The sequence below is a fragment of the Podarcis bocagei genome, assembly GCF_964188305.1.
Source record: "Podarcis bocagei genome assembly, chromosome: 1".
Lineage (NCBI taxonomy): Eukaryota > Metazoa > Chordata > Lepidosauria > Squamata > Lacertidae > Podarcis > Podarcis bocagei.
In genome coordinates this window covers 22,749,866-22,777,627 of record NC_138125.1, presented here as the reverse complement: position 1 = coordinate 22,777,627, position 27,762 = coordinate 22,749,866, and the positions used below count along the sequence as shown (strand labels likewise).

General features: G+C 43.3%; 1 protein-coding gene across 4 annotated transcripts in view; it reads right to left on the bottom strand.

Annotated features, from left to right (window-relative positions):
* Window positions 1–10,220: 10,220 nt before the first annotated feature.
* Window positions 10,221–27,762, bottom strand: part of PRIMA1 (proline rich membrane anchor 1) — a 61,914-nt gene continuing 44,372 nt past the window's right edge. For 3 of the 4 annotated variants that reach the window (XM_081174547.1, XM_081174548.1, XM_081174549.1), the window contains exons 4-6: window positions 26,193–26,322; window positions 19,525–19,774; window positions 10,221–15,648 (exon numbers count right to left, since the gene is read on the bottom strand). In XM_081174547.1, the coding sequence (XP_081030673.1) occupies window positions 19,588–19,774; window positions 26,193–26,322 (317 nt within the window). In that variant the 3' untranslated portion in view covers window positions 10,221–15,648; window positions 19,525–19,587. The remainder of the gene's footprint in view (window positions 15,649–19,524; window positions 19,775–26,192; window positions 26,323–27,762) is intronic. The other variant, XM_081174550.1, reaches the window with a different exon arrangement.

Genomic DNA, 27,762 nt, shown 5'->3' with positions numbered 1-27,762 from the left:
ATCCTGAGTGACTGAGGTAGCCATCTTTGAATATCTCATGGGCTAGGGATGAAGAGAACTGAGGACCAACAACATTTGTGTTAAGAGGAAGGCAACCAAGATGATCAGGGGTCTGGAAACCAAGCTTGACAAGGAATGGCTGAAGGAACTAGGTATGTTTAGCCTGGAAAAGAGGAAACTGAGACAAGATTTTTGGTACGCCCATTAGCCCGCCTCTTCAGCGCCTGCATGGGCTGGGCAACCGGAGCACGTTCACCAACCCTCCAGTCACAGGAACATAGGAACACCAACGCAGCATTCCTGAGGAGCAGGTCCTGGTGCTGTGGACTCACATCTGCTCATGTGAGCACCCAAACTCAGCGGAGTAAACAGAAGCAAAGCTATGGAGGTTTTGCAGCATACCTAATTTATTTCTACCAATTAGTCAAATAAAAGAACATAACAAACATGTACGAGAGGAGCAGCTCTCATACAGACATCCTGTCTCTTTGCAAGACAGATCAAAGAAAAAGTACAACAGTACCAATGACGGAAGTCTCGAAGAGTGGCTTCCTCCCCTTCCTTTCTCACAATATGAAAGTAAACAATAGGATCAGGTGATCCTTGCAATGGGAGGGAAGAAAATACTGACAAAGATAAGATAGCCACCTTCAAATATCTCAAGGGCCATGACATGGAAGAGGGAACAAGCTTGTTTTCTCCCACTTTGGAGGGTAGGACTCGAACCAGTGGCTTCAAGTTACAAGAAAGGAGAATCCGACTAAACATTCAGAAAAAACTTTCTGACAGCAAGAGCTGTTTGGCAGTGGAACAGACTCCCACAAGAGGTGATGGACTCTCCTTCCTTGGAGTTTTTTAAGCAGAGGTTGGGTGCCTATCTGACATGGATGCTGTAGCTGAGATTCCTGCATTGCAGGGGGTTGGACTAAATGACCCTTGAGATATCTTCCAACTCTACAATTCTATAATTCTATGACTCTATGATCCTGTTCTCAGAGTTGCTAAAAAGATGGTTGTGGAAAGCCCATAAGCAGAACTTTAGCATGCTCTTCCTACTTTTGTTCTCCAGAAACCAATTTTCAGAGGAGTATTGCCTTGACAGCGGAAGTAGAAAATAGCTATCTAATAGCCATTAACAGCCTTGTCCACTACGCCTTGGTTGAATCCCTTTTTAAAGTCTTCCAAGTTGATGGCCATCACTGGTTGCTATCAGAACAAATTCCATGGTTTAATTATGTGCTGTGTGAAGAAGTAATTTTGCTTGTGTCGAATCTGTTGTGAAATTAAGAGATGGGATAGCTTCATACTTGAGGGGACCTTCAGCAAAACGTCGAAATGGGCTCCATTCTACACTGGTGGGTTTCCTTGCATTGCCTGCCGTATTCACATCGCTCTTCGAGCTTCTATGACACACAGGCAGGTGCAGTGATCAAGTGAGGAATATGGATGTGTGAACCTCAGTAGTGCAATGGCAAATTCAGAAGTGCAGAGCCCCTTCAGGAGAGCCACATCCATGCCTCCTAAGCTGCACTGCTTCTAAGATTATACAATAGCCTTATACAACAAAAATAATTAGGAAGGCATTGCAATCTCTGTGTGTTGCTTTTAACTATATCTGCTATTTTCTGTGCGCGTGCAGAGGCAAAAGGATTCAGAATGTGCCAATACCACCTTTTGGACTGAATTTTGTGTTTTCCCTGAAGTTCAATAGCATGTAAGAGAGCTAATTTACCATTCTCTTTAAACTGAAGCACCTTGTGCTTTCATTGTTCCTAAATGCTTAGCTTTGGAGCATGCAGCGGCTATAGAGCTGATTGGGCAGCTGTGGGAGCCTGGAGACAGTGACCCTGTTGCAGAAACAGTAATGAATCCTTGACACTCCCGCCCCCCACCCCCTGACCCCAGACCACTACACTGCTGTTGAACCAGTGTGAACTGCTTTCAGGCCCACAGTAGGTACACAAACTGTGTAAGAGCTGCTACTGCAACCCATAACCACCACAAGATTCATCCTTTTGAGCCTAATTTAATTGTGTGTTTCCTTCAGCCTCTGGTGGCCATTACTTGTATCATATTTGTGAGATTGATTTCCTTAAATCTGGTTATCAAGAATACACAGGGTAGGATACATAAGGCCATCAATCTAGCTCTGTGGATAGTCTGTGGACTATAAGCTTCAAAACAATGTGGTGTATCTTCCCTCTGGGGAACTGATAAAGCTCTGCCTTTCATTATGACACACGGCGCATGCTAGTGTGTGGGACAGAGATGGAAAGCTAGCATTGAGAATGGGAGGGCCCATTTTTCATGCCCGCCGAGTCAAAATGTCCAATTGAGTGGGAAAAATGGTTTCTACTGAGAAAATCACATTTAATTAGCAGAGAGTCAAGTGAATGAGATGCATGTTAGACGGGAAACACTGCTGGAAGTGAACTTGGGTTAATTTGTCTGGAAATTCCGTTATAAATAATTATTTTTTATAAACAATTTAGCACAACTGAGGTTCATGCATTTGGCCCAATGTTGTTGTTGTTGTCTAGACGTTTAGTCATGTCCGACTCTTCGTGACCCCATGGACCAGAGCACGCCAGGCGCTCCTGTCTTCCACTGCCTCCTGCAATTTGGTCAAACTCATGCTGGTAGCTTCGAGAACACTGTCCAACCATCTCGTCCTCAGTCGTCCCCTTCTCCTTGTGCCCTCAATCTTTCCCAACATCAGGGTATTTTCCAGGGAGTCTTCTCTTCTCATGAGGTAGCCAAAGTATTGGAGCCTCAGCTTCAGGATCTGTCCTTCCAGTGAGCACTCAGGGCTGATTCCTTCAGAATGGAGAGGTTTGATCTTCTTGTGAGGCTATTGCGAAACATGCAAAACCAGGCAAGATTCAGCCTGAGTTAAGGACTTTCAAACACCATTGATTTCATGCAAATGCTTATGGGCCACTCTAGCTGAGATTACAGAGCAATTCGCATACTTTTGAATTATATTTCTGTTGTATGGGGACAATGAGACTGGATCTTATGTGCCTAATGGTCACTAAGAGACTGATAGAGCATGGAAGGATAAATAAGCGCCATCTATTATGCCATGGTCTGAAGACCTTGCTACATTTGAGCATCCTTTCTACAAGCACCAATTTGTTTGGACATTTGGGTGACATAAACGGCTGTCTTTCTATAAGCTACAATGGGTGCATTTATGTTTAAACGTATTGTCAATGTGAGGTGATGGCCTTTCTTCTTTTTCCTTCTCCTTGGGTTCCTCTGTACACCTTAATGAATTTATAATCATAATAAAAAATTTAAAAAGAGATTACAGGGACTTTGTAATTGGATCGCCTGTTTCTTTTAAAAATTGTACTAACCTCTGCCACTGTGGGGGAAGAGCTCCAACCCTTTCTGCAGGCATTATTTTCCTACTGAAATCTCACCCCCCCCCCTAAACTGTCCCATAAGGCCATCTAGTTCAGCATCCTCGTCTCACAGTGGCCAGGATGATGCGTGCAGGAAAAAGGCAAGGAGGACCCGATCACAAGAGCATCCTCCCCTCCCATGGCTTCCAGCAACTGATATCAAAAGCATGACTGCCTCCAACTGTGGAGGCAGAGACCCATCTCCCTCAGAAACGGGAGGTTGGAAACTGACCCATAGTTAATAGGGTTGTCGAGGGGTGCTGTGTCCCATTTTGCTGCTCAAGGCAAAACAGGAACATGTTGCCATGCCACCCTTACCTGGGAAGCTAAGGAAGCAGTGCTCCTCTCCAGGGCCCTCTCCGCCCTGCCATCAGCAGATAAGCAACAGCAGTTTCCAGCCAAAACTTGCCGGAATACTTCAACACTGCTCCACCTTGCCTCATGGCCCTCAGGTTACCATTACAAAATGATGGTTTCTTAAGATAGCGGGGAATTTCATCGCTCCTTCTTTTAAACTCATTAACAATTACCAAAGCATTCCCACAAAACAGCATTGAGGGGAAAGGATATCATGGCAGTTAGTTATGTAGGGATGTGCACAGATGCTAGGAAAAGATATATTTCCTAGATATTATCTGTGAGATCAGCAGAGTGCATCGTTTTGCAGCTTACAAGAGAAGCTTAGATAGGCTAGTTTTAGCCTTTTAGTTTAAGGAATTGGGGATGCTTTAAGGCAGGCTGGATTCTCCTGGTATTCCCCCCCCTCCAAAAAAAAGCAACAACAATAATCACACAAACAGCCTTGTTGGAGCTCAGACATGTAGATGTTCTCACATTGCTGGAATGAGGTCAACGAGCCAAGAGGATGTGGTTGGCCAGGTGAGGAGATGCCTTTCCCCTGTCAGGGCACAGTGGGAGCCAAGGGTAGAGGAAGGGGTGTGTGGTGGGGGCGGGCCACTCCAGGTGTCACTACTGGGGGATGGGACAAAATGGCGGGCGGCACTTACTGTGGGGCCTGCAGCACACCCGAGCCATGCGTCTCTCCTGGGAGTGACGCGGTGGCTTGGGTGCCTGTAGACTCTGCACTGCCCCAAACAGTCTGCCTGCTGCCTGCCCCTCAGCTGTAGGGCGGCTGAGTGGGAGGAGGCAGGCAGACTCCTCGGAGGCCCCGCGGAACGTCTTGCCTCGGTTGGCCCCGCCCCATGGCACAGGGTGCGCACACTGCCCCAGGCACCTGATCGGCTTGCTCTGCTGCTGTTGGTGAGAATTCTCTCCAGCAAACCTACAGGAAAGCTCTGAGCTTCAGCTCCTACCATGTGCCTGTCTAGCAAACTGCATTGTAAATATCCCACAAGTTATACAGTACTGTGAATATCACTTAGTTTTGTTTAGTCACAGAGCCCCCCCCAGCAAAGGTTTCACTCTAGCTGTCTGGGTTTAACAAGCCAGGAAGGACAGTGATCTAAGCTTCATGTAGTGGCCTTCCTGACCTCAAACAGCCTGTCAACATTCTCCAGGAAATCAAGCTGTGTTCATCCAAAATGAAGGTGACAAGCAGCCACCTCTGACACTTCTGCCTCCATCCAGACCAACAGGGTTTACTTCCATGTAGTAATGCTTAGGACTGCGGTCGTAATAAATCTGTTAACAGTGCCTTGTGTTTGAGAATAGTTTGGGGAGTCAGAAAGTTTTGGACTTGAAGCGATGATGCAAATCATGTCAAGCTGCAACTTTTTTGGGGGAAAGTGCATACCGTCCAACATTTCTCTGATGAAAATAGAGAAGTCCCATTCCATCATGATTTTTTTTGCATCTTACTGGGTTGCCCCAGCCACTCTGGGTAGCTTCCAACATATAAAATAACATAATAAAACATTAAACATTTAAAAAACTTCTCTATACAGGTTTGCCTTCAGACGGCTCGGGGGTGGTATAACTCCATACCCTCCAACATTTCTCCAAAGTGGGACATTCCGGGATCAAATAAGAAACTGAGACAGCTTCTCTAAATCAGGGATGTCCCTGGAAAATAGGGACATTTGAAGGGTCTGAAAGTGCACAGTAATATTTTGGAAAGATGCTGTAGTGGTTAAGAGAGGGGGGGGAGAGGGAGGGAGAGATTGTGATTTGCTCCAGAGAAAATGTCCTTGCTAAATGCCTTCAAATTTTTGGAATTTCACAGAACCCCATGTTGTTTCCACCAGCTTGATTTCTTTATTAGATAAAAAGCCCAGCTTGGTTTCTTTATTAGATAAAAGGCCATTTGTTTCCAGAACATGCTGCTAGACTGCAGCCATCAAAACAGATGAGTTGGCTTTTTCAGGCATCCAAGATTATTCTCCTCTATGGCAAGGAGCCAGACAGCATGAACAAATGATATACTCTATCATATATGAGACAAATGCCTTCAGAGTGCACTCAGGCTATTGAACAGGCTTGTGATATATTCAGCAGAACCAAGGGGCAAAGCTTTGCCTGCACTGCAATGCTTTGAGCTGCAGGTACAAAGGTTGATAGGTTGGTAGGATGCTTAAATTGTTCCAATGAAATAAAATAATAAAATAAACCCTTGCACTCAGCAAATAGCACATGCATGTACGTTTGCAGGCTAGCCTACCTCTGATGTGGTAGTTATAATTTATTTTATACATGAGATTTATGGTTTTCTATATGCAGTGTTAGGGACGTGGATGGCGCTGTGGTCTAAACCACAGAGCCTATGGCTTGCCGATTGGAAGGTCAGCAGTTCAAATCCCCATGACGGGGTGAGCTCCCGTTGTTCGGTCCCAGCTCCTGCCCACCTAGCAGTTCAAAAGCACGTCAAGTGAAAGTAGATAAATAGGTACCGCTCCAGCAGGAAGGTAAACGGTGTTTCCATGCGTTGCTCTGGTTCGCCAGAAGCAGCTTAGTCATGCTGGCCACATGACCCGGAAGCTGTCTGTGGACAAACTCCTGCTCCCTCGGCCTATAGAGCGAGATGAGAGCACAACCCCAGAGTCTCCTGCGACTGGACCTAACGGTCAGGGGTACCTTTACTTTTTATATGCAATGTTACATTTTCAAACATTCTGCCGCCTGGCATATCCTAAGCTACTTTAGAAACTGGCAAGCCACTGTGAGAACAGGATGCTGGACAAGATGGGCTATTGGTCTGATCCAGCAGGCTCCTGTGTTGTTATAAAACAGCTACCTTGCTTGTCAGTTTGTTTCGGGGTCCAATACAAGGTGCTCACATTTGTGCTGAAAGCCCTGTTTGACTCAGCACCCACAGACAGTTTGCATGGGCAGACTGTAACAAGCAGTTCTGGGTCCATTTATTTTAGTTTTGTATTCAACTTGTGTATTTATTTATGCCATGCCACCAGAGCAGGAGATTACAATATCTGCATTTTAACAGTGCAGCAACGAAAGACAGAGAAGGAAAGGAAGGATAGAGTGACAAGGCATGAATATGTGCAGAGACAGTTATATATGCCATATTTTCCCATGTATAAGATGACATTTTTTCTGATTTTTTGTGATAATTTGAGGGTCGTCTTATACACGGGTTAATATGCTAAGTAAGCGAGGGCTGGTGCTGCGGCGGAAGCAGGGAAATGTCGAAGGGGAGGCTGCTTACCCGCTCTTCCCAGTTTAGGAAGAGTATTTGGTGAGTGCCAATATGAGTGTATTACGGCACCAGTTCCGTCAGCCAGAGTGGGGGATCATCGAAAAGCTGCTCAACAGCTCACAAAAGAAGCTTACAAAAGAAGCTCAACAACTGTTGAGGGCTCCCCAAAATAGGGATCGTCTTATACATGGGGTCGTGTTATACATGGAAAAATATGGTACTTATGTTTTGTTTCAGGTAGGAATCAAGGCTAAAGGCTGATTAAACCATAGGCTTCAAAGAGAAGTTGAGTTTTCCTTGTGAAGTGAAAAGAGAATTATTATTTTTATCCTATTGTCAGAATATCAGGGATATTCTGATTTTAAAACTGGACTTGCTAGCCCATGACTTAAATGAATGACTTCAAAAGTGATGTGAATTGACTAACTGGAATTAAAGGTCAGAGATGAACAGCTGTGGTCTATTGGAGGGTTGGCTAATTGGTGGCACTCCAGATGTTGTTGGACTACAACTCCCATCATTCCTAACCGTTGGCTGTGCTGGCTGGAACTGATGGGAGATAGAGTCCAACAATATCTGGATAGTTGGAGGTTAGCAAGCCCGGGCCTATTCATCAACAGAAAGGAGTCATCAACAGCACTATGCTAACCATGTCCATTCAGCAATAACCCCTATAAATCTGGTGGGACTTACTCTCGGGCCGCTTCACACCATACACTGAAAAAATATGATACTACTTTAAACAGTCATGGCTTTCACGAAAGAATTATGGCAATCGTAGTTTGTTGTGTGTGCTGAGAGTTGTTATGGGAGCTCCACGCAACGCACAGAGTAGATTAGCAATCAATTCTTCTTCAAAGAGAATTTGGTAAATTGTAACTCTGCAATGGGAGTAGGGGTCTCCCAAGAACTCTCAGTGTCATGACAGTTCCCAGAAATATTTGGGGGAAGCCCATGACTGTTTGAAGTGGAATAAGAGTGCTTTAAATGTATGGTGATGTTGTGTTAGTTTGTGATCCTATACTCAGCCTAACACAACCACACCACACACTTTTAAAGTCATGGCTTCTGCAAGGAAACTTAGGAACTGCTGTTGGTTTAGGGTGCTAGGGATTGTAACTCTGAGTGGTGAACTATAATTCCCAGGATTCTATAGGGGAAGCCATGTGCTTTAAATGGATATTGTGGATGCGACCTAAGGCTGCAATCCGATGCCCTCTTCCATGAGGTAAAGTCCCACTGAATGTACTGGACTTTTCTTTTGAGTAGACATGTAGGACTGTTCTGTTAGTAATCTCTCTCTCTCTCTCTCCCCATTCCCCAGGTTTGAAGCATTGGGATTTTACTCAGCTTGCTAAGGCTGTCAAGTCTGCAGAAATGATAATGCTTTGGCACTGGACAATGCACAAATGTTTAAATTGCTTGAAATGTCTAATTGAATTACCTTCAAATTGCAAATCAAAAATGGGAAAGGCTGTCTCCGACTCACAGGCTCGCTCACTCGGATGTGTCTGCTGTGTTGCTGCCTTTCCCCCTCGCTCTCCTTTGATTGTGTGAAAAGAGATCTTAAATGACGATAGGATGCGGTCTAATTTTGGCTATTCAAAATAGACTTGAGTATGGTTCAGAAACATCACTTCAGATGCTGGAAGGGAGAAGAGCAAAGCGACTATAACAGGGGAAATATATGATTCAGCAAGTCCAAAGGCTGGATTGTGGATGCCAGGGGTCCCCAAACTAAGGCCCATGGGCCGGAAAAGACCTGAGGGACTTGTTTATTCGGCCTCACGGCAACCCCCGCCTCCCGCTGCCACTGCCCGCTCTTACCGGTGCTGCGCTGCATGGCTGCCCACTGCCAGGTCGGAGGAGCACTGGAAATAGCATATGGGCGCGCGCTCCCCCGCCCTCTGGCCCACTGCATGATTGGCGCTGGAGACACCAGCCCGAGGCGCGGCAAATTTGCTGACCCCTGGTGGATGCCTTCAAAGTTTCACAAGAAGCATGTTTTCAATTATGATTATTGCCTATTTCATATTCCACCATAAGAAGAGCCCTGCTGGCTCAGGCCAGTGGTCCACCTAGTCCAGCATTCTGTTCTCACAGTGGCCCCTCAGATGCCTGTAGGAAATCCACAAGCAGGACTCAAGCATGAGAGACCAGAGCTCTCAATTCCAAGCAACTGGTTGGCAGCTCCCAGGTAAAGGTAAAGGGACCCCTGACCATTAGGTCCAGTCATGGCCGACTCTGGGGTTGCGGCGCTCATCTCGCTTTACTGGCCGAGGGAGCCGGCGTACAGCTTCTGGGTCGTGTGGCCAGCATGACTAAGCCACTTCTGGAGAACCAGAGCAGCACACGGAAACGCCGTTTACCTTCCCGCTGGAGCAGTACCTATTTATCTACTTGCACTTTGACGTGCTTTCGAACTCCTGGGTTGGCAGGAGCAGGGACTGAGCAATGGGAGCTCACCCCGTCGCAGGGATTCGAACCTGATCGGCAAGTCCTAGGCTCTGTGGTTTAACCCACAGCGCCACCCGTGTCCCTGGCAGTTCTCAACAGAATATTAAAAACACGATAAAACATCAAACATGAAAAACGTCCCTAAACAGGGCTGCTTTCAGATGTCTTCTAAAAGTTGGGTAATTCTTTATCTCCTTGACATCAGGTGGGAGGGCATTCCACAGGGCGGGCACCACTACTGAGAAGGCCCTTTGCCTGGTTCCCTGTAACTTGGTTTCTTGCAGTGAGGGAACCGCCAGAAGGCCCTTGGAGCTGGACCTCAGTGTCTGGGCTGAACGATGGGGGTGGAGACACTCCTTCAGATATACTGGACCAAGGCCGTTTAGGGATTTAAAGGTCAGCACCAAAACTTTGAATTGTGCTCAGAAACATACTGGGAGCCAATGTAGGTCTTTCAGGACCGGTGTTATAAGGTCTTGGCGGCAGAATAGGGTATGAACAGTGAAACTTGTTGAATGGAGCTCAATATATTCCCAGATCCAGGCACAAGTTACTCAGGCTGTGCACACTTATATGGGAGGTGGCCTCATTAAACTGACTTTTAACTTCTTTCCAAGTAAAACGAATCAGGCTGTTGATCCCCACGCTAGGAACAATTAAAAGCATTTCGACATGTCACCTTCACAGCACACAGCAAGCAAAGTGTTCATAGCTATACACATAAAAAGAACAAGACGGGAAACTTTTTATAAGTACATTTTTATTTAAAATAAAAATTAGTTATGGTGCCTTTTTAAATAGGGTACTGCACAATCTGTATATGCGACACAGGTTTGGTTTTTTTTGTTTTTTGTTTTTTTGGTACAGAACATATGTATTGAGCAATATCCTTAAATGCTAAATATACATTAATGGCTTGTCTTAGAAACATGACAACATTAATTTTGAAACTGATTTTGGCCATGATCCAAGGAGCTCCACGCAAAGCTTCTGGGCCTCCCCTTCCTAAAGCAGCCACCTTGGTGCGTCCAAGAAGCGCTTGTGCGCCTCCCTGCAAAGGAACTCTGTGAATCATGGCCATACTCCGTAGTCATTTAACCACTGGTACAGATTTCCAATGAACAGTAGTAGCTGTTTTAATCTGTACACCTGGTACACAGTCAAGAAGGCAGGTCTTAAGAGTATTTACATTCATGCATTGGTTTTTAACACACTATCTTTGCAGTTTAAAAATCATATATTTGTTTGTAGAGATGCAGGGGAGGGGTTGTGAAGAATATATAAAAATATATTTATAACAGTCACGATTCTCCATTGTCTTGGACTATGAGTTGTTTTATATACCTGTGCAGAGCGAGTACAAAATGGGTACAGGGACAGGTTTATACTCAGTCCTGCATGGTATAAACCAAACTGCAAAGTGCGAGACAATGGAAATTCAGGTTCATAGCTATATAATATATGGCTAGCATCCAGACAAATTTAAGCACTTTTAAGCTCCATTTCAAGGGGATTATTTCATTCATTATTTTTTTTAAATTAAGAAAACGTGCTTTCTTCTACTCACCCACTGAAATAAATGGGATTCAGAAGTGCTTGAATGATGCTGGATCATGCCCTCTCTGTATACAGTATCTATGCCATAAATCTTTTTTATTATGGAACAAAGTTGCAAAATAGGGAAATCTTAGCTCTTTGGGTCAAATTATGGCACACAATCTGCTAGTCTTAGGCAGGGCAATGCTAGGATACACCCAGCTGAAAAGCTTGCTGACTACATGCCCCCTAGGTATGTAGAGCATTTCAGCATCTAATTTTAGAGAATAAAAAATAAACTTTAAATCCCTGTAAATTGCTATCTTTTCAGTGTAATGGGTCCCCATTGTAAAGAAGCTTTTATCTGTCAAGACTTGTACATTTCACTGGTATTTAATGGAAAGGTTTTTTTTTTTTGTTTTTTTGCAAGCAACTGGTAGAGTTTTGAACAAAACCCTGGTTATATTTCAAAGCTCTGGGAGTCAGCTCCTGAAAGCATTGCTTAACTTGCCCTTCAGCTCTGAAGATTGAGGACCGAGCCATATGCTCAAAAGAATCATATGGTACCATCCTCTAAGCACGTACATAGTTTTACTCCCCATTGTAAAAAATAAAATAGGATTTCTCCGCATACAAAATGTAGGGGACGCAAAAAGGTATCTGGCACGCTAGCTCCTCCCTGCTCCCAGTTACAAGTTTTTTGGGTGTGTCATATAGACATGAGTCCCTCCATCTGCCCTCTTCAGTGGTATAGTATTAGGGCTCTACCTCATTCATATCTTTATGTTCTGATTTTTAGCTCAGTTGGAGATTAGGACAGACTCTTAAAGTGCCCCACGTTGAGCAAAAGATTTCTGCATTGCAGGGGGTTGGACCCAGGGCTATCTTAAGCATATGTGGCGCCAGGGTGCAAAGATAAGCTAGAGACCCAAGTTTGGGAAACCCTGGTTTACACCGGACCTTCAGATGGGGGAGATGCTGTGGACTGAACTTGGGACCTCAAGGCAGATGTTCTTGCCCCAGCACATCTCTCCTAAATGACTGGTTGTGTGTACAGCACATATAAAGCAGGCATCCCCAAACTCGGCCCTCCAGCTGTTTTGGGACTACAACTCCCATCATCCCTGACCACTGGTCCTGTTAGCTAGGGATGGTGGGAGTTGTAGTCCCAAAACAGCTGGAGGGCCGAGTTTGGGGATGCCTGATATAAAGCATATCACATTGAATTAAAATAAACGTATTTCAAAATCTATCTATCTATCTATCTATCTATCTATCTATCTATCTATCTATCATCTATCTCTTTATCTTTTATTCCTGCACTATGTCATACCTATGACACAATAAAATAGAAAGGATCGGGGGGAGGGTGTCAACTACACTGAAAATAGCTTGGCAGTGTAGAAAAAGCAAACCGACCCAGATAACAATTGTTGCAGCATTAAGGGGGAAAGTGCAATTATAAATATTAAGTGACAGTGGATTCCATTGAAAATATGTCAATCAAAACAACCCTAGGCCAAAAAATGGCAACTGTTTTTGAGCAACTCTATGCTCCAAGAACACAGAAGCTGTGCACCAAACTAACTGGAAGGAGTATGGAATGAATGACTCTTTCTTTTTTCATTCAGCAAGTCTTGACATTTAAAAGGATATAAAGGGTAAAAAAAAACAAAAAACCCCCAAAACACACAACCACCTTTCTAGCTATATTCTCAGACAGGGAAGAAAGGTCAGTCAGGGAAGTGAACGAATTTCCACTGAATTCTTTCGTAAGGGTAAATAGCAGCTTTTTTGTTTTGTTTTCCCAGATATATTTACACATAACACTTTCGTAAAAACCCAAATCTCAAATATTTCATGGAGGATAGGTCTAAGGGCCCAGTCAGAAGGTACTTTTGTATAGAGGAACTCCATGTGGTACCATTCTGGGCTCAAAGATTCAAATGTTTAGGCCAAAATGACTTAGGTCTCAAACATCTGAAAGATGGCCCCCTTCCTTACCGACCTCTTGGGTGCTGAAATCAGTGGGGTGGGGGCTCTTGGTAGTTCTACAACTCTCAGAATTTGGGGGGGGGAAGGCATTCTCTGTGGCACCGCTGAGGTTGTGGAATTTCTTCCCCACAGAGGTGCACCTTCATTGCACAGTTTTTGTCAAATGCTGAAGACTCATTTCCTTTCCTTGACACCTGAGGGATATATTTCCAGGACCCACATTTTTCCTGTTATTGTAATTTCTTGTAAACTGATTTTTAAACATTTAATCTTAAGAAATGGCTATAATCTGCCCTAGCGTCTTATGGTGAAGGTCAGGTAAGAAATCTAATTATTAATAATGATAATAAGAAATAACAATGGGGGTTAACCTTGAGTTTCCCTGTGTCCCCCCTCTCTCTCTCTCTCTCTCGCCATCACCTTTTATCTTTTAAGAAAGGTGTTGAGATGCAGAACATTACGTGAGAGACAGTCTACATAGAGAGATGCTGTGTGGACACACCTAGCACCATCTCTTCTGTTACTAAAACCGTGTTTTTCCTCTGAAAAGAAAATAATGGTTAACCAAACCCTCACGTCTCCAAATATCACAGATGCTTCATGTTAGTCATATCAGAGCAGATCCATTTCTGCTTGGCTGTGAGTATCACCTAGTTGACAATTAACTTTGACACCATGAGCCAGTGACCTTACCAGAGATGAATATGGTGGTAGTGATCATTGAGAGCACCAAAGAAGCCAACTCCTAGGCGCTGAGGTCCTTTTGGCTCCCCCACTGAAATATTTGAGGGGACAGTCCCCCAAATGTGATGGCCACTGCCATTTAAATGGCGTGTGAGCTGCATCTTGTGATTGATTATGTGAGGTGGGGCCTACCTGGTTCCCCAATATTTTATTCAAGTTGGCACCCCTGTACCCCACCACCTGCTAATAGGAATTTACCCATACCTCCTTTGTTGGCACAGATACAAGGTTCTGGATGAAGGTTCAGCTCTTTGGAGTCTCACTAGAGGTTTCGTAGACTGGGCCCATCCTTGGATGAAATGGGCCAGAACACCAGCTTCTCAGCACTAATAGGCTGTACTGACGAAATGCAGTGATTCTATACAAACAGGGCTATGACGGCTTGGTTTGGATTGCTTGAAGACACAAAGACGGAATATCACTGAAGCCTGACAGCAAGACAAGAAGCACATTTTGGTTTTTGTGGATGCGGCTCTCGGAACAGAGGCAAATGAAGGCGTACAAGAGGAAAGACAGAAAATCTTTTCGTGGGTTGTTTTTTTTAACCATCTTAATCCAGGTGTGGGCGGATACCAGTGTCTGAACAGCAACTGTTTCTTTAAAGAAATTAAAGTGACTGAGCCTAATAAGGTATCGCGCAAAAATGGGTTTGGAGGGTTCAGCTTCTAAGTCATTTGCAGTCCTGATCACAAAGTGGTACAACACACGAGCTATCACATATAATTTTGGCACAGTTGGCAGTCCCTTATCAAGAGAGAGGACTGAGCTTTCACAGCTTTCTCCCTAAAGCAGAGAGTCCTTTATTCAGAAGAAGTCCCCCAGGAAACCAGAGATCTGAGCTTGCAAGGAGGGCTAGGAGGACTTCAATTTTCACTGCAGCCAGTCTCCCTCCACGCATAAACCTGATTCTTTTAAAGCCATTCTAGAGAGATCCTTCCTACAGATCTGTGTGGTGTAAATACATGTGCAAAATTGTGCAAAACTGTTAACTGAGCAACACAAAAATTTGGAACTTCTCAAAACCCAGGGAGAAAATGCTACATGGTAACAAAATGGGGAAATAAGACTGATTGTGGGTTAAACAGTATTCAAAGCACCTTTGAATGTTATTACCTATAATAATTTTCTCTTTTATCAGCAGCGCTAAGTGCTACGGATCCTACTGTGACTACTTTCGGTCTGAAAAGTCTCCAGCTGTGGAAATTGCATAGTCACCAGGCTGTAGATGTGGTTGTGTATTTCATGACATCATGCAATTTGTCGGGAGGCTGCCTTGGGGGTCAATGGAAACTCTGCCACTTAACAATGCAATAACAATTCAGAATGGGGATGGATGTGGCTGGTAAAAGATAAAGAAAAGTGCAAAGCCATGCAAGCAAAACTTGAGATTTCAGACCCAATTACCATTGGCTGCTGCCACAGATGGATCACCTTTGCCATCAAAGGATCCTACTGAAGCATTTTTTTAAAAAATGAACTGTCAATCAAAAATAAGAAGGAAAGGAAAGGAGCGGAATGATGTTGCTTTGTTCTAACGCGGCATGCAGTGAGTGTGTGCCTTTTTGTGAGGTCTTTTCTCAGAGTAGCCCTGACTGGCAAGTTCATCCCTCCCTTTGTGACAATCAACTAGACAAAGAGGAGTCTCGTCTGCTTTTCTTCTCAGAATAACTGATACGTGCACAATTTCTGAAATGAAGTCCTGGGCCACAGGGCTTCTCTCGATGCTCTCGTTCCACCCAACTTGCAGACGCCGCATGTGCTTTTGAATGTTTACTACTCAAGAGGAGCCTCAAAAATTATACCACCGCATTGTTAGCATCAACTGTCTTGTTTTGGGAGGAGGTCATTGCATATTCAGCTCGACTTGTTCCATTCTCTTCTTTCCTCAGCGGTTTCCTTTGTTGAGGTCCAGTAAGAGTAAGGATATATATATATATATATATATATATATATAGAGAGAGAGAGAGAGAGAGAGAGAGAGTGGGAGAAGGGAGAGAAAGAGGATAAAGAGATTAATTAGCAAACAGTGCTAACCATAGCTTATGGGGTTGCAAACACCCCTTCAAACCTTGGTTCGGGAATGTTGGTCTGCACAGGGGATAAAAGGTAAAGGTAAAGGTACCCCTGCCCATACAGGTAAAGGTACCCCTGCACAGGGGATAAGTAATGTCAATAATCCAAAGGCATATGATGATTTAGGAAGGTTAATGATGGATGAAAACATGATTATATATACCAATGTACTCAGAAGAATTTCCATCTTCACAAAACCTGGTTGGCATTTCCTGGCAGATAAGTACTCAAGTTCATTAGTTTATTGTTCTGGCCAAAGATCAGGACAAACTTACAATAGGCAATAAAAAGGTAAAGGTAAAAGGTAAAGGTACCCCTGCCCGTACGGGCCAGTCGTGTCCGACTCTAGGGTTGCGTGCTCATCTTGCTCTAGAGGCCGTGAGCCGGCACCGTCCGAAGACACTTCCGGGTCATGTGGCCAGCGTGACGAAGCTGCTCTGGCGAGCCAGCACCAGTGCAGCACACGGAAACACCGTTTACCTTCCCACTAGATAGCAGTCCCTATTTATCTACTTGCACTTAAGAGTGCTTTCGAACTGCTAGGTGGGCAGGAGCTGGGACCGAACGACGGGAGCTCACCCTGCCAGCGGTTCGAATCCCCCCGGCAGGGTGAGCTCCCGTCGTTCGGTCCCAGCTCCTGCCAGAGGGATTCGAACCGCCGACCATACGATCAGCAAGTCCTAGGCACTGAGGTTTTACCCACAGCGCCACCCGCATCCCTTACAATAGGCAATAGTATTAATAAATATAAAAAAGAAAAAATCGGTCAGAAACTTTAAATGCTGACATGTAAGGAAATAAGACCTAGCAAGAAAAGGATTAAAAGAATGTAAAACCATGCATTATATTCAATTATGAGTAAATCAAATTAGGCTTAAATTAATAAAAAAAATATTCATTTCAGAAATATTAAAAATATGAGACATTTAAAAATGTTTTCTCAGGTTGCAGTTCAGAGAAGTCTTTCGTATATGCTAGATGTGTATGCTATTATGAGGTGAGGGGAGAGCCATGGCCTTCTTCCACCTGCCTTGCCCCACCCCCCAGCCCTGGGACTCCTCATAAGGAAGCTGTGCCTGGAGGAAGACCTGTGAGGGGAGAGACTCCATCATGCAAGGCCTTCTTCCACCTTGCAGTCAATCTACTTCTGGTATCTGTGAGCAAAGCCGTGTGGTGCACTCTTATAATTTATCCAATCTTTGATTTTTTGGGTGCAAGTTCTTGCTGTGTTTTTCAACTGGAATAAGATGGAAGATTCAATATGTAGTGTGGGAGAGTTAACTTCTAGTGAATGCCATCAGCTAACTTTCAGTCACAGAAAAGAGATTGAGAATGTTAACAGTTTAAGTGAAGAGGACAGAGAGCTGTTGCATTTAAGAACTGAAGCTAAAGCTGAAGACTTAGAAACTATTTGCTTGCATCACAAAGTGTATACCTGAAGAAATTTGAATCTCTTCAAAAAAAACCTGCAGGGATCCTTTTAAAAAGCACAAAGGACCAGTCAAAAATTATCTATGCCCCATAACATTACAGCAGTCTAAAGATTTGCTAGAGAAAGGAATTAAAGTAAAGCCAGGCGATAAATTGTGCAGAAGATGTAGACAAATTATTTATAGCAACGATGTAGATCAAGGTGATGTTGAAGGCAGTTGCGTTCAACCTGAAGATATAAGTTTAGAAGAAAAGACCAGTTTGGAGAGAAAAGAAGCCATTTAAAGTTTCTGACCGATTTTTTTTTTAGATTGATTTCACGATATAGCCATTTTTCATAGTTTTAAGTACCCCAAAACTGAAAAACAAGTCTGCACTTTTGAAAAAAACACAAAAACCTGTAATCAATATTATTTTAGATTTTAAGAGGAACAACTTTGTTTCATTAATTTTTTTCTTTGACAGCTATGGATTGTAGGAAAGTTGTACCCAGTAGCCATTTCCCCCCCACAATGTCCCAAAAACGTAAAATTTTGTTACAAGACATTAAGAGACCCATAAATTCTATTCTTTGTTGAGAAAGAGCATGTCTTTGCAATAATTTTCGCCATCAAAAGCTTTTGATTGCATTGTGCCCTAACGCTGAAAATTTAAGTTTCCTAAACCTAGTTTTTCCATGTAAAAAGCTACATTTATACATTTTTAGGCATTTATAAAATCTTTTAAGTGCTGGTGTATTTTTTCCTGAAATCCTCATCATGTTATTGATCTCTGTGTAAAATTTCAAAGGGATCTGATCATTGGTTATGGAGAGAAAAAAAATAAAATGCACACAAGACTGAGGATCTCAACAGGGACAGAAACACAGATTTCCCGGAACTTTGAAGTGCTATAAAATTTAAACCGTTTGAGATAGAGGGAAAAAATTTAAGGGGGTTTCCTTCAACCATAAGGGAAGGGTGTACACCAAGTTTCATCAAAATCCGAGACGGTGGGTGGCGAAACCCTTGCTTTTTGCGTTGATTTGATTTGGAATGACCCTAAAGGAATATGTAGCAAAACCTCCTACTTGGGATAAGGCTTCTTCAACCCCATTACTTGCACATTTGTAAAGGTCCAGGGCTGTCCATGCAAGATATATTAATTTCATTTTGCCGCAATCACTTTGCGGTTGCCTCTGCCTCACTTGCTGAGTCACAACAGTCCAGCATAGATTTCTGGACTAAATTTGGCAATGGAGTTGTGGACGTTTTAACTGAAGCACTCACTACGGGTCTGTGTCTGTGTAATAGCCATATTAAAACTGTTAAATCTGCAGAGTATCCTTTGCTCAAGATGGTCTTCTAAGTGTTTCTTATCAGTTTAAAATGCTGAACCAAAACAACTGCTCTCCCAGTTCCTGTCGTCCAATTAAAATATACGGCTTTTAAGTCCACATAGAAGTAAAAGAGATAAAAGAGATATGCTCCTTGCCTGTTTTATAGCAATTAACATTAACTGCTGAAAGCCAACCAGCTACTATTCAAGATAAAAACAGTTTAAAACTAAAACAGATCGCAGAGCTCAAGGACTAGGCAGCCTTGCTCGTCGCCATTTTCACTTGGAAGCAGATAAGTACTCAAGTTTAACAGAAGTTAGTGGTGGTTTCAGAATAGTACTGGAGGAGGCAAATGACAAAACATGCTCAGCTTATAAGAAGTGTTGATGCTGATGCCTTATGGGTGGAATCCATTATTACGCAAGTGGGCTTTTGGTTATGCCTCTACCCTCCCATGCAGGTCTCCCCAAATCTGCTTCCGATCTTGTTGGCATATGAGGGGCTGCACAGAGGAGAGTGAGAGAAAGTCCTGTTCTTTGTGTGGAAGACTGTTCCACGCAAGAAAAAATTAAAATATTCAAAATCTGAACATTTGCAGAATATGCATGATTTTTTAAAAAATGATTGCGTTTTTAAAAACTGTACTTTATGGAATTGCAAAATATAGCCTAAAATTATAGGTGATCTGTCTGCTGAGGAAAGCAGTTTTTCATTTGAAAGTTTTCATTTTTCTGATTTTACAGAATGCATACAAAGCCAATTATATGTTTTCTATACCTTTTACTTCATTTCGTTTTCTCTGTCTTTTCCTTTTGGCCTACCAAGATCCTTCTCTCAACCACTCCAGTTCCACTTGGCTTTCCTGCCTACTCCAGTACATCTTTTAAGCAGCAGTTATTCAAATTAGTATCTCTTGAGTGTTAAGTACTTTTGAAATCCGTAATACTCACTCTATGGCCAGAAAATACAGGCAGTTCTTTAAAAGGTATTTCATCCACCTGTTTAAAAGATGGCTACATATATGTAGCAGAGCTACATATCACACATTGACCTCTTTGAAAAAATTGGTTTAAAAGGAACAGAGCATTCCAGCTCCGGATAAATGAAAACCGTTCTGCATGGTTCCCAGCAAAGTTATAAAACGGGGCTTCAGCATCTGCCAACCTCTCCATGGCTTGCATGTACGCATTTTCATAACGCCTAGAATCAAGAGAATATCACTTAGAAGTTATTTTAATTAAATATACCCAGTTCTTATTTAAGAGCCAGTGATACCAACATAAAGATAATTTATGGAGACAGACAAATATGGAGCACAATCATCAAAAGGTCATTGCGGCTACAGTGAAAGCAACTTTTAGTGAATCGTGTCCATTTTCCTTGACACCTATTCATCTGGTGCTGGTTTCTATAACACTGAAACTGAAGATAAATTGAACAAAGTAAGTGCCTTAATTGGTTCTGTCCAATTAAATAAAGCAACTAGGCTCACTTTCCATATTGACTGTGAGTCTTCGCTCGTTGAAAGTCACTCTTGGGGTGTCATGGGCCCCTCGACTCTGTCAGTAGCCTTGTGATTCCAGTTGTTGCAGAGTGGGAAGCTGATCTGCTGACTCTCCCCAGAGAGAGCAGAGCCTCATTGTGGAGGGAGGTGGAAGATTGAGAACAGCCAGTGGGGACATAGCAGAAGACAGAGGTTGCTATGGGGAAGGGCGGCAGTCTTGTTGCCAACAAGACGCCACCTCTGCAGATGGGATCGGACTGCACTCATGGACTTCCTGTCTGGTGAGAGACTCTCATGAGTGAGCTCACCATACCTTATCTTTAAAAGCTGGGCAAGAGGGCTGTGCCAACTGTTCGGACATCTCCACTACTTCTGTTCAATTCTGAATATCTTGCCTTGCTCCTGTACAGTGGTACCTTGGTTCTCGAACTTAATCCGTTCCGGGAGTCCTTTAGACTCCCGGAACCATTCGAAAACAAAGGTGTGGCTTCCAATTGGCTGCAGGAGCTTCCTGAGCTCAAGCAGAAGCTGTGTCGGATGTTCAGCTTCCAAAAAATGTTCACAAACCAGAATACTTACTTCCAGATTTGCGGCATTCGGGAGCCGATTTTTCGACAACTAAGCCGTTCGAGAACCAAGGTACCACTGTACTTTTGAATCATGCTTTATGGCCTGCTAAACTATCCTGTTGCTTGCCCAGAAAAAGAAGAAGACCTCTTTCTTACTTACATGTAAGAGCCTCTGTTTTGGATGGTAGGCAGGACACAGCTAAGTTCCTCATTCTTTGGAACATAAGCAGAGTAAGTGGGGAGGTGACTAGGTGCACAGCAACCCAAAGATATTTTGCCACCTGAACTGAAGAACAAGATGGCGTGTAATGCAACCTGGCCGGAAGCCAGAAGTTACATCAACACTGCCTTCACCACATCTTAGGGCAGCTGGCTGGTTTACGAGCTGTGGGGCAGGCAGGCAGGCTGCGTGACACACACAACTCTGTCCTTCGACACCTTGCTGCTGCTCCCTGCCTGCCTCACAGCATCTGTCTCCTGAGGCGGCTGCCTCAGGCTGCCTAATGGGATTGCCAGCCCTCAAGGTGGAATCATCTGTCATGTCTATCCATGCTAGTCCTATGCCCTTTCAGAATCCTGTCTCTGCATTAGTTATGCCTTTGATTGATGCCCCCCCCCTGTATTTCCTAACTTGTCTCTCCACCGATCTTCCAAATAGTCTTTAAAAGCGCCTTTCCTATCAGCCGGCCTTTCTGTGCCCTGACCTCAGACAAACCCTTCACTGTTTATGTGACAGATGAGATTTCCAAGAGGCAGGTATACACATTGAAAAACAACCACCTGAAAACCCTTTAAAACCTCTTCTGACTTGCAAAGATGAGAATAAAGTACCCAAGTTTGCAACCCAAGTCTTCTGAAGGAGGAAAAGAGACCCGTTCTGTAACTTAAATTAATTTAAAGAGTTTCACTGCATCTTCTCTGATTTCAGAGTAGTTTACTGTGGGCCCCGAAGACTCACTGATGCACATTCTCCAGTCAGTTTGCATAGTTTCCAAGAAACATGCTCTTGTTTTATATCTCTAGTTCAAATGTGTGCAATCTGACCTGTTGGATACAATGTATATTGGCCACAAAATGTAGAAAATTCAGTTGACATATGCACATTCCCCGAGGCTCATAGGAGATGATGTATATTGAACAGGATATACACACATTTCCCCCTTCATGGATGGATTATGCACACATTCTCAAGGAGGTATGGTGAATGTGCACAGTGGCTGGGTTTTATGTACATGAACTACCCGTTACCCCTAACATATAAAACCGAGAAGACGAAGACTTTTAATGGGATCCAAAATCTGCCTCAGCTGCCCCTGCTACCCAGAAGGGGCGGTAGCTTAGCACATGTCATGCATGCAGAAGGAGGTGCCAGATTCAATCCCCAACATTTCCTGGATTTTTCTTCTTTAAAAAGCATCAGAAAGCAGGTGCTAGGACCCTGGAGACAACCAACAGTAGACAATACAGAGCTGGAAGGACAAATAATGTGACCTCACAGAAGGCAGTTTACCATGTCCCTATCTGGCTAGTTGGGCTGCTAGTCTGACTATTTGAACCATTGCTCTCCACTCGTAAGCCACTTTATAATATGAACTCTATGGTATGGTTTTCTTTATAGGGCATTATGTTGTGTTAAAGCTAGCACCTAGTGATAAAACCTGCTATTCATTCAAGGGCGTAGACACCCCAAGGAACTGATAGTACTTTCCTCCTCTGGGTTGAGAGTCACACCTCTGAGCATCTTGCAGGTGACGAGGGACCACGAGTCTGACTTCTTCTGCTGACTCAGCAACAGCATCATTTATCAGCAACTCCCAACTCCTTTGATGTCAGAGAGGAGTTACTCATGGTGCTACAAATCCAGGAGGGTGAAGAAGTCACTTGCTCAGGCTGCCAAGAAAGCCATCCTTGGAAGTTTGGTTCTGGCACTGATTTTTCTTAATAGACCCTTTCACATACTAAATTGGGGGGGGGGAATCATTTGGGACATCTCCCATCTAGTCTGTTGCTCCCTTGCAGGATTAAACCTTTCACCTGTACTAATCATATGCATTTTAACTGCTTCCCTTCCACATTCCTATCTTCTTCTTCTTCTACACCTATCCTGGACATGCACTCTCATTTGTACTGCTGCATGAATGTTGCATAGTCCTAGATTAGATGTTGTTTTTGCCTAATAGCAATAGTCTTCCAGTGGTGTAGGTGGCCTTTGTATTACTGGAACTGGAATGGTTGAGAATATGTGAGTGTGGGTGAATGGGTCAGGTGTTAAATTCACTGAGGTACAGATGTGTTAGTAGATGTTCATAATGAGTGTGCACAAGGCTTTTGAGTGAATGGAATTCCACATCACGGAGTCTGATGTGTGATATATTGCATTATTAACAATAACTTATATACTTTCATTATTTATACCCTGCCCATCTGGCAGGGTATACTGAATTATTTTTTATGTCTTCCACACTGAATTTAATTTTTATTGTTTTACATGTTGTTGTTTGCTCCTTCTTTGTAACCCACTCTGCAATCTTTTCTGATGAAAAGCAGTATATTAAGACTTTAAATTTTGCCAATAGCACAAGGGCCTGGGAAGTACAGTTCTTGCAATTCCCGTTACGTCTCTGGAGACAGTTACTGTCTCATGCCTTTACATAACGAGAGAAAGGCTTGTGTTCTTTTTGCTTTTTATATAAGCATCTTATCACAATAAAATTCCACAGAGACACTAAAATTAAGAGAGAGAATATTACATAATGCCTGCCCCCATCTTTTCATCCCATATGTTATTTTAACTATGGTGCTTAGCCCTCTTCAGACTGCCAGCTTGCCCCCTAAATCTTTTCATCTTGCTCTGATCTAAGTCCTTACACTGTAAAAAAAAAAAAAGGATTCAGAAAACAGATTAGGAGACAATGAGATCACCTGCTGTTCCAATTGGTCTCACTGTACTGCCTGAACCAGCACTGATTTATGTTTGCAAGGGATATGGCTTAGATAGCGCTGTTTTAGAATACAATGAATTTACAGAGCAATCCTAAGGAGACTGCAGATGCAGTGAATGATCTGCTGTTCTGCACCCCAAGGCAGAAGATAGGGAATATCACTGTTTTGTCCCCAGGCTGGCACAGAAGAGGGTCCTTGATCAAGTTCCTCTCTAGGAAATGGCCTGGCTTAAGATCCAGTGGATCCATGCCTCACTTGGCTGTTCACATTTTTAGCAGAACTAGTAAAAAAATAGTTTGTTTCTCATCAAGGTCAAGGAGTGAAGGAGGGATTAGGGAAAAAAATGTGTGGATAAGTTCAATCACATGAAAATTCCATCTATGTTGAATGCATGTTGTAAAAATGAGTCTTAATAAGTCCTGGTCTTGCATGGGCCTGCCTCATCCTCTGGCACGGCCACAAGAAGGAGTTCAGAAGTTTTTTTGGTTCTATTACAGACAAGTTTGTAGGAACATCTGAAACCAGACAAATGGTAGACTCAACTGTAATTAGTGCAAACAGGCCAACTTCAGATCATAATTTACAAAGCTGGCCAGAGTTTAGGGGTAAGATGTAACACTAAACTGTGGCTCATCTAAAATGCAAGTAGAAACATCCAAACTTCTCTTTGCAGCCATGCTGTTGGACAGAGGAGATCCTGCGCCTCAATTTCACTACAGCTAACCCAAGCAACACTAAATCAGATGATGAAATATGGGGGCAGGGAGGGAACAGGTGAAAGGACCAAAGAAAGAGAGAGATGGAGAAACTTCAGGTTCTGTGCCTTCTGTAAGGTACTGTACTGCAACATGGCACCCACCACCACGGGGTTCCAGAATTGCCTATGGCTTCTGCCGCCCCCTGCAAACAGGCCTTGAGCCAGCCTGACAAACTATGTGCACCCCCTGCATACTTATGATGCTGCATGAGTGCAAAATCCTCTGCATTCAGCAGCTGTGAATTCAGGGATCTGTATATATAGCCCCAGCAAGATATGTTCCTGGCACTGCATACTTACCAATATCCAGCTGCTATGCCACCTTGCAGGAACAGGAAGCCCAGCTCAGATACCCCCTTCATGCCACCAGCTAACCATGCATTAGGCAGGGGGAAGTATAACTTTAAGTGTTGCTGTTAGGCAATAAGACATGCCATTGCACTACATGAATGAAAAAATGAGGCGAGGACAATCCAAGTGATGGATAATTTACAAATGTCCTGCAGGCAGACAGCAGGATTTTGTGACATATGGCGAGTTTTCAAAGAACTAAATGAGATTTCAAAATGGCATTTCCTTGTGATTTCATTTAAGAGGGGGGATTTCCACCTTATGTGTTGCAAATGCTTATGTTACATGTCGAATTATTGGACTGTTTATGGGAATAGCTTTTCGCAGGGTTCTCACCACCTCCATTAAAGGCTGTCTCACATTTCTTATGAATGAGGGTGAAAGGATGGGTGATTATGTCAATTTCGACCTCGCTCAGTTTCTCATTTTTCTAATCTTAAATTTGCATGCGTTTGTGCTTTTTTTATATTTATAAAAACAAAACAGTCCACATGAAAATTCATCAGCATTTTAGAGTGAATTTGTCCTATCATACACAATTTTTGCATACAAATTTGCCTGGAGTTTCTTAACTTTAAACAAATGTCAGATGTGTATGGGACTGCCTGCATTTCCTGGCATCATTCATTTTAACAATTCATATGCTGCTTAATTACAGTTATCTCTAATGATGAATGAGAAACTCAATTCGATGAAAATAAACACCAGTTAAAATTATAAGATCAGAATTCAGTTAAAACACTTGTTGGAATAAAGTCTTTAATAGGAGCCAGGAGTTCAACAGGGAGAGGTGCCTGTCTGATCTCAACCTAAAGAGAGTTCCACAAGATTGGACCCCCAACACAGAATTCACAACTCCTAGTGGATACAAGCCATGTATCTGAGCAGCAGGATCTGCTAACTGTGGCTCCCCTGAAGTCCTCAGTCCTTGAGGTATTCTGGACCCAGATTGTTACAGGCCTTGTAAGAACCTTGAACATGACCTGGTAGCATATGGGAAGCCAGTGCAAGCTTTTGAGCACTGGAATTGCTTGTTGACAATAGTCAGTCCCCATCAACAGTAGAGCTGCAGTGATTTTGCAACAGCAGGGGCTTCTGGACCAAGTCCAGGGATAGCTTCAAAGAGAGCAATCATCTTGAGGTTACCAAAGCATGAATCATTATGGCCAGACTACCACTGTCCAAAAACAGCTGTAATTGGTGTACTAGCCATAGCTGGTAAAACACACACCCCGCCACTAAGGCTACCTGGACCTCCAATGACAAAGATGGATTCAGAAGCTTCCCCAAACTAACAACCTGTTATTTCAGAGTGAGTGCAACTCCACCCAGAACAGGCAACTGCTCAGTCTCCCATGTTTCACTCAGTACTTGTGGTCTGAACATTCCCAGGCTAGTAACTCCTTGAGTTTCCTCATCATTGCTCTTTTGTTGTAAGTTATAAGGTAGCACATCCACAAAGCATCTGATCTTGCAATACACTTACAGTCTTACCTTTTTATGGCTTTGTAGCAAATGATGAAAACTAGAAAGAGGAACACTAGTGTGGTACAGCATGCTGCAATAATTATAACTGGGCCTGGCCACCACGTCTCACGAGTAGGGCAACTTGGAACGGTAGGAGCTGGAAAAGATAATGTGGAAAAGACACACATTCAGTTGAGTCCTATCAAAAAGACCTTAATGCTCTAGGAAGCTCCACTGGCCCAGAGTTTACTCCCGGGGACATGACCAAGGAATTTAGTTTACAACCCAAAGCACCTTTTCCCTACTCTATTACCTAGAGTGTGTTGTGGTTTCCTTCTGAATACCACAATACAGCAGCAGACAACAGATCTTTCTGCTACATCAGCTCACTGAAGCTTCCTTGTAACAACTGTTGGTCCGCACAATTCAGTGATGTCTACATGGATAGGCAGCTGACTTTCAAGGATTTAGGTGTGAATCTTTGCCAGTCCTACTTGGAGATGCTAGGGACTGAACTCCAGGTCTTCCTCTTGCAAAAAGTCTTCTTCCACCCTATCTGGAGATGCTAAGGATTGGACCTTCCATAAATGAAGGGAGTCTTCTGTATGTAAAGTATCTTTCCCAGCTCTATCCAAAGATGCTGGGACCTTTCAGATGCAAAACAGATTCTCTACCACTGAGTTACACTTCATCCCCTAACTCTTAGACCACTGAGACAGGGGTCAGAAATGGTTCAACAAGGTTGGCCGCCATCATTTTTTGGTGGCTGCCCATCAGATGCAGCATTAGGTTGGGTGAGATTGCCATAATGACATGTCCAGTTATAAACCCTATTAAAGAAGTTTTATCAAGCACAAATGGTACAGTCATACTACTTTACCACACTGGCTATTCTGGAGTAGTTTGATTCCTCCATATTCCAAGAAGACATAAAACATTGACCACAGCAGCCCAGCTGGGAATAGCGTAAGGCCTTTCAACCTCCCACAATTGTGACCAGACAAAGATGGCTATTCATTTCTCAGAAAATAAAAGCTATTCACTGAGCTCTTGCCAAAGATTTACGTACTGTGAAAGAATCAAAGCAGCCCCCAATGTTTCATAGTAGTACCACTCTGGGTGAAAACGCATATAATTCCTTTTCAGTGTGGGTTTAAAGCTTAAGGCAATGGAGACTTCATGTTTTACCAGAGCATCTCAGGCTTGTATTCACATTGTTTATATCCCACCCTTTCTCCAAGGAACTTAGGGCAATGTACTTCCCAAATAACCTCTCAACATTCTCACAACTCTGTGAGACGTCTAGCTAGTCCAAAGTCAGCCAGTGATCTTCAAAGGGAAACCTAGATTTGATCCCCCAATTTTCCGTGGTCCAGGGCTCTGTCTGCCAACCCACCCTAGCAGATTTGTGACCTTGCGCAAAACTGCAAGCACCCCCACAACAAAGCCACATCATTTGTTTATTTCACAAAATTTGCAATAAAACCTCAACACGGTTTACAGAAAGAATAAAACTGCCAAAATATCAGTAAAAAACAGCCCTGAACAAAAAACAGCTCCAGAGAACAATGCAGGTTCATAATGTGGCTGATAATGA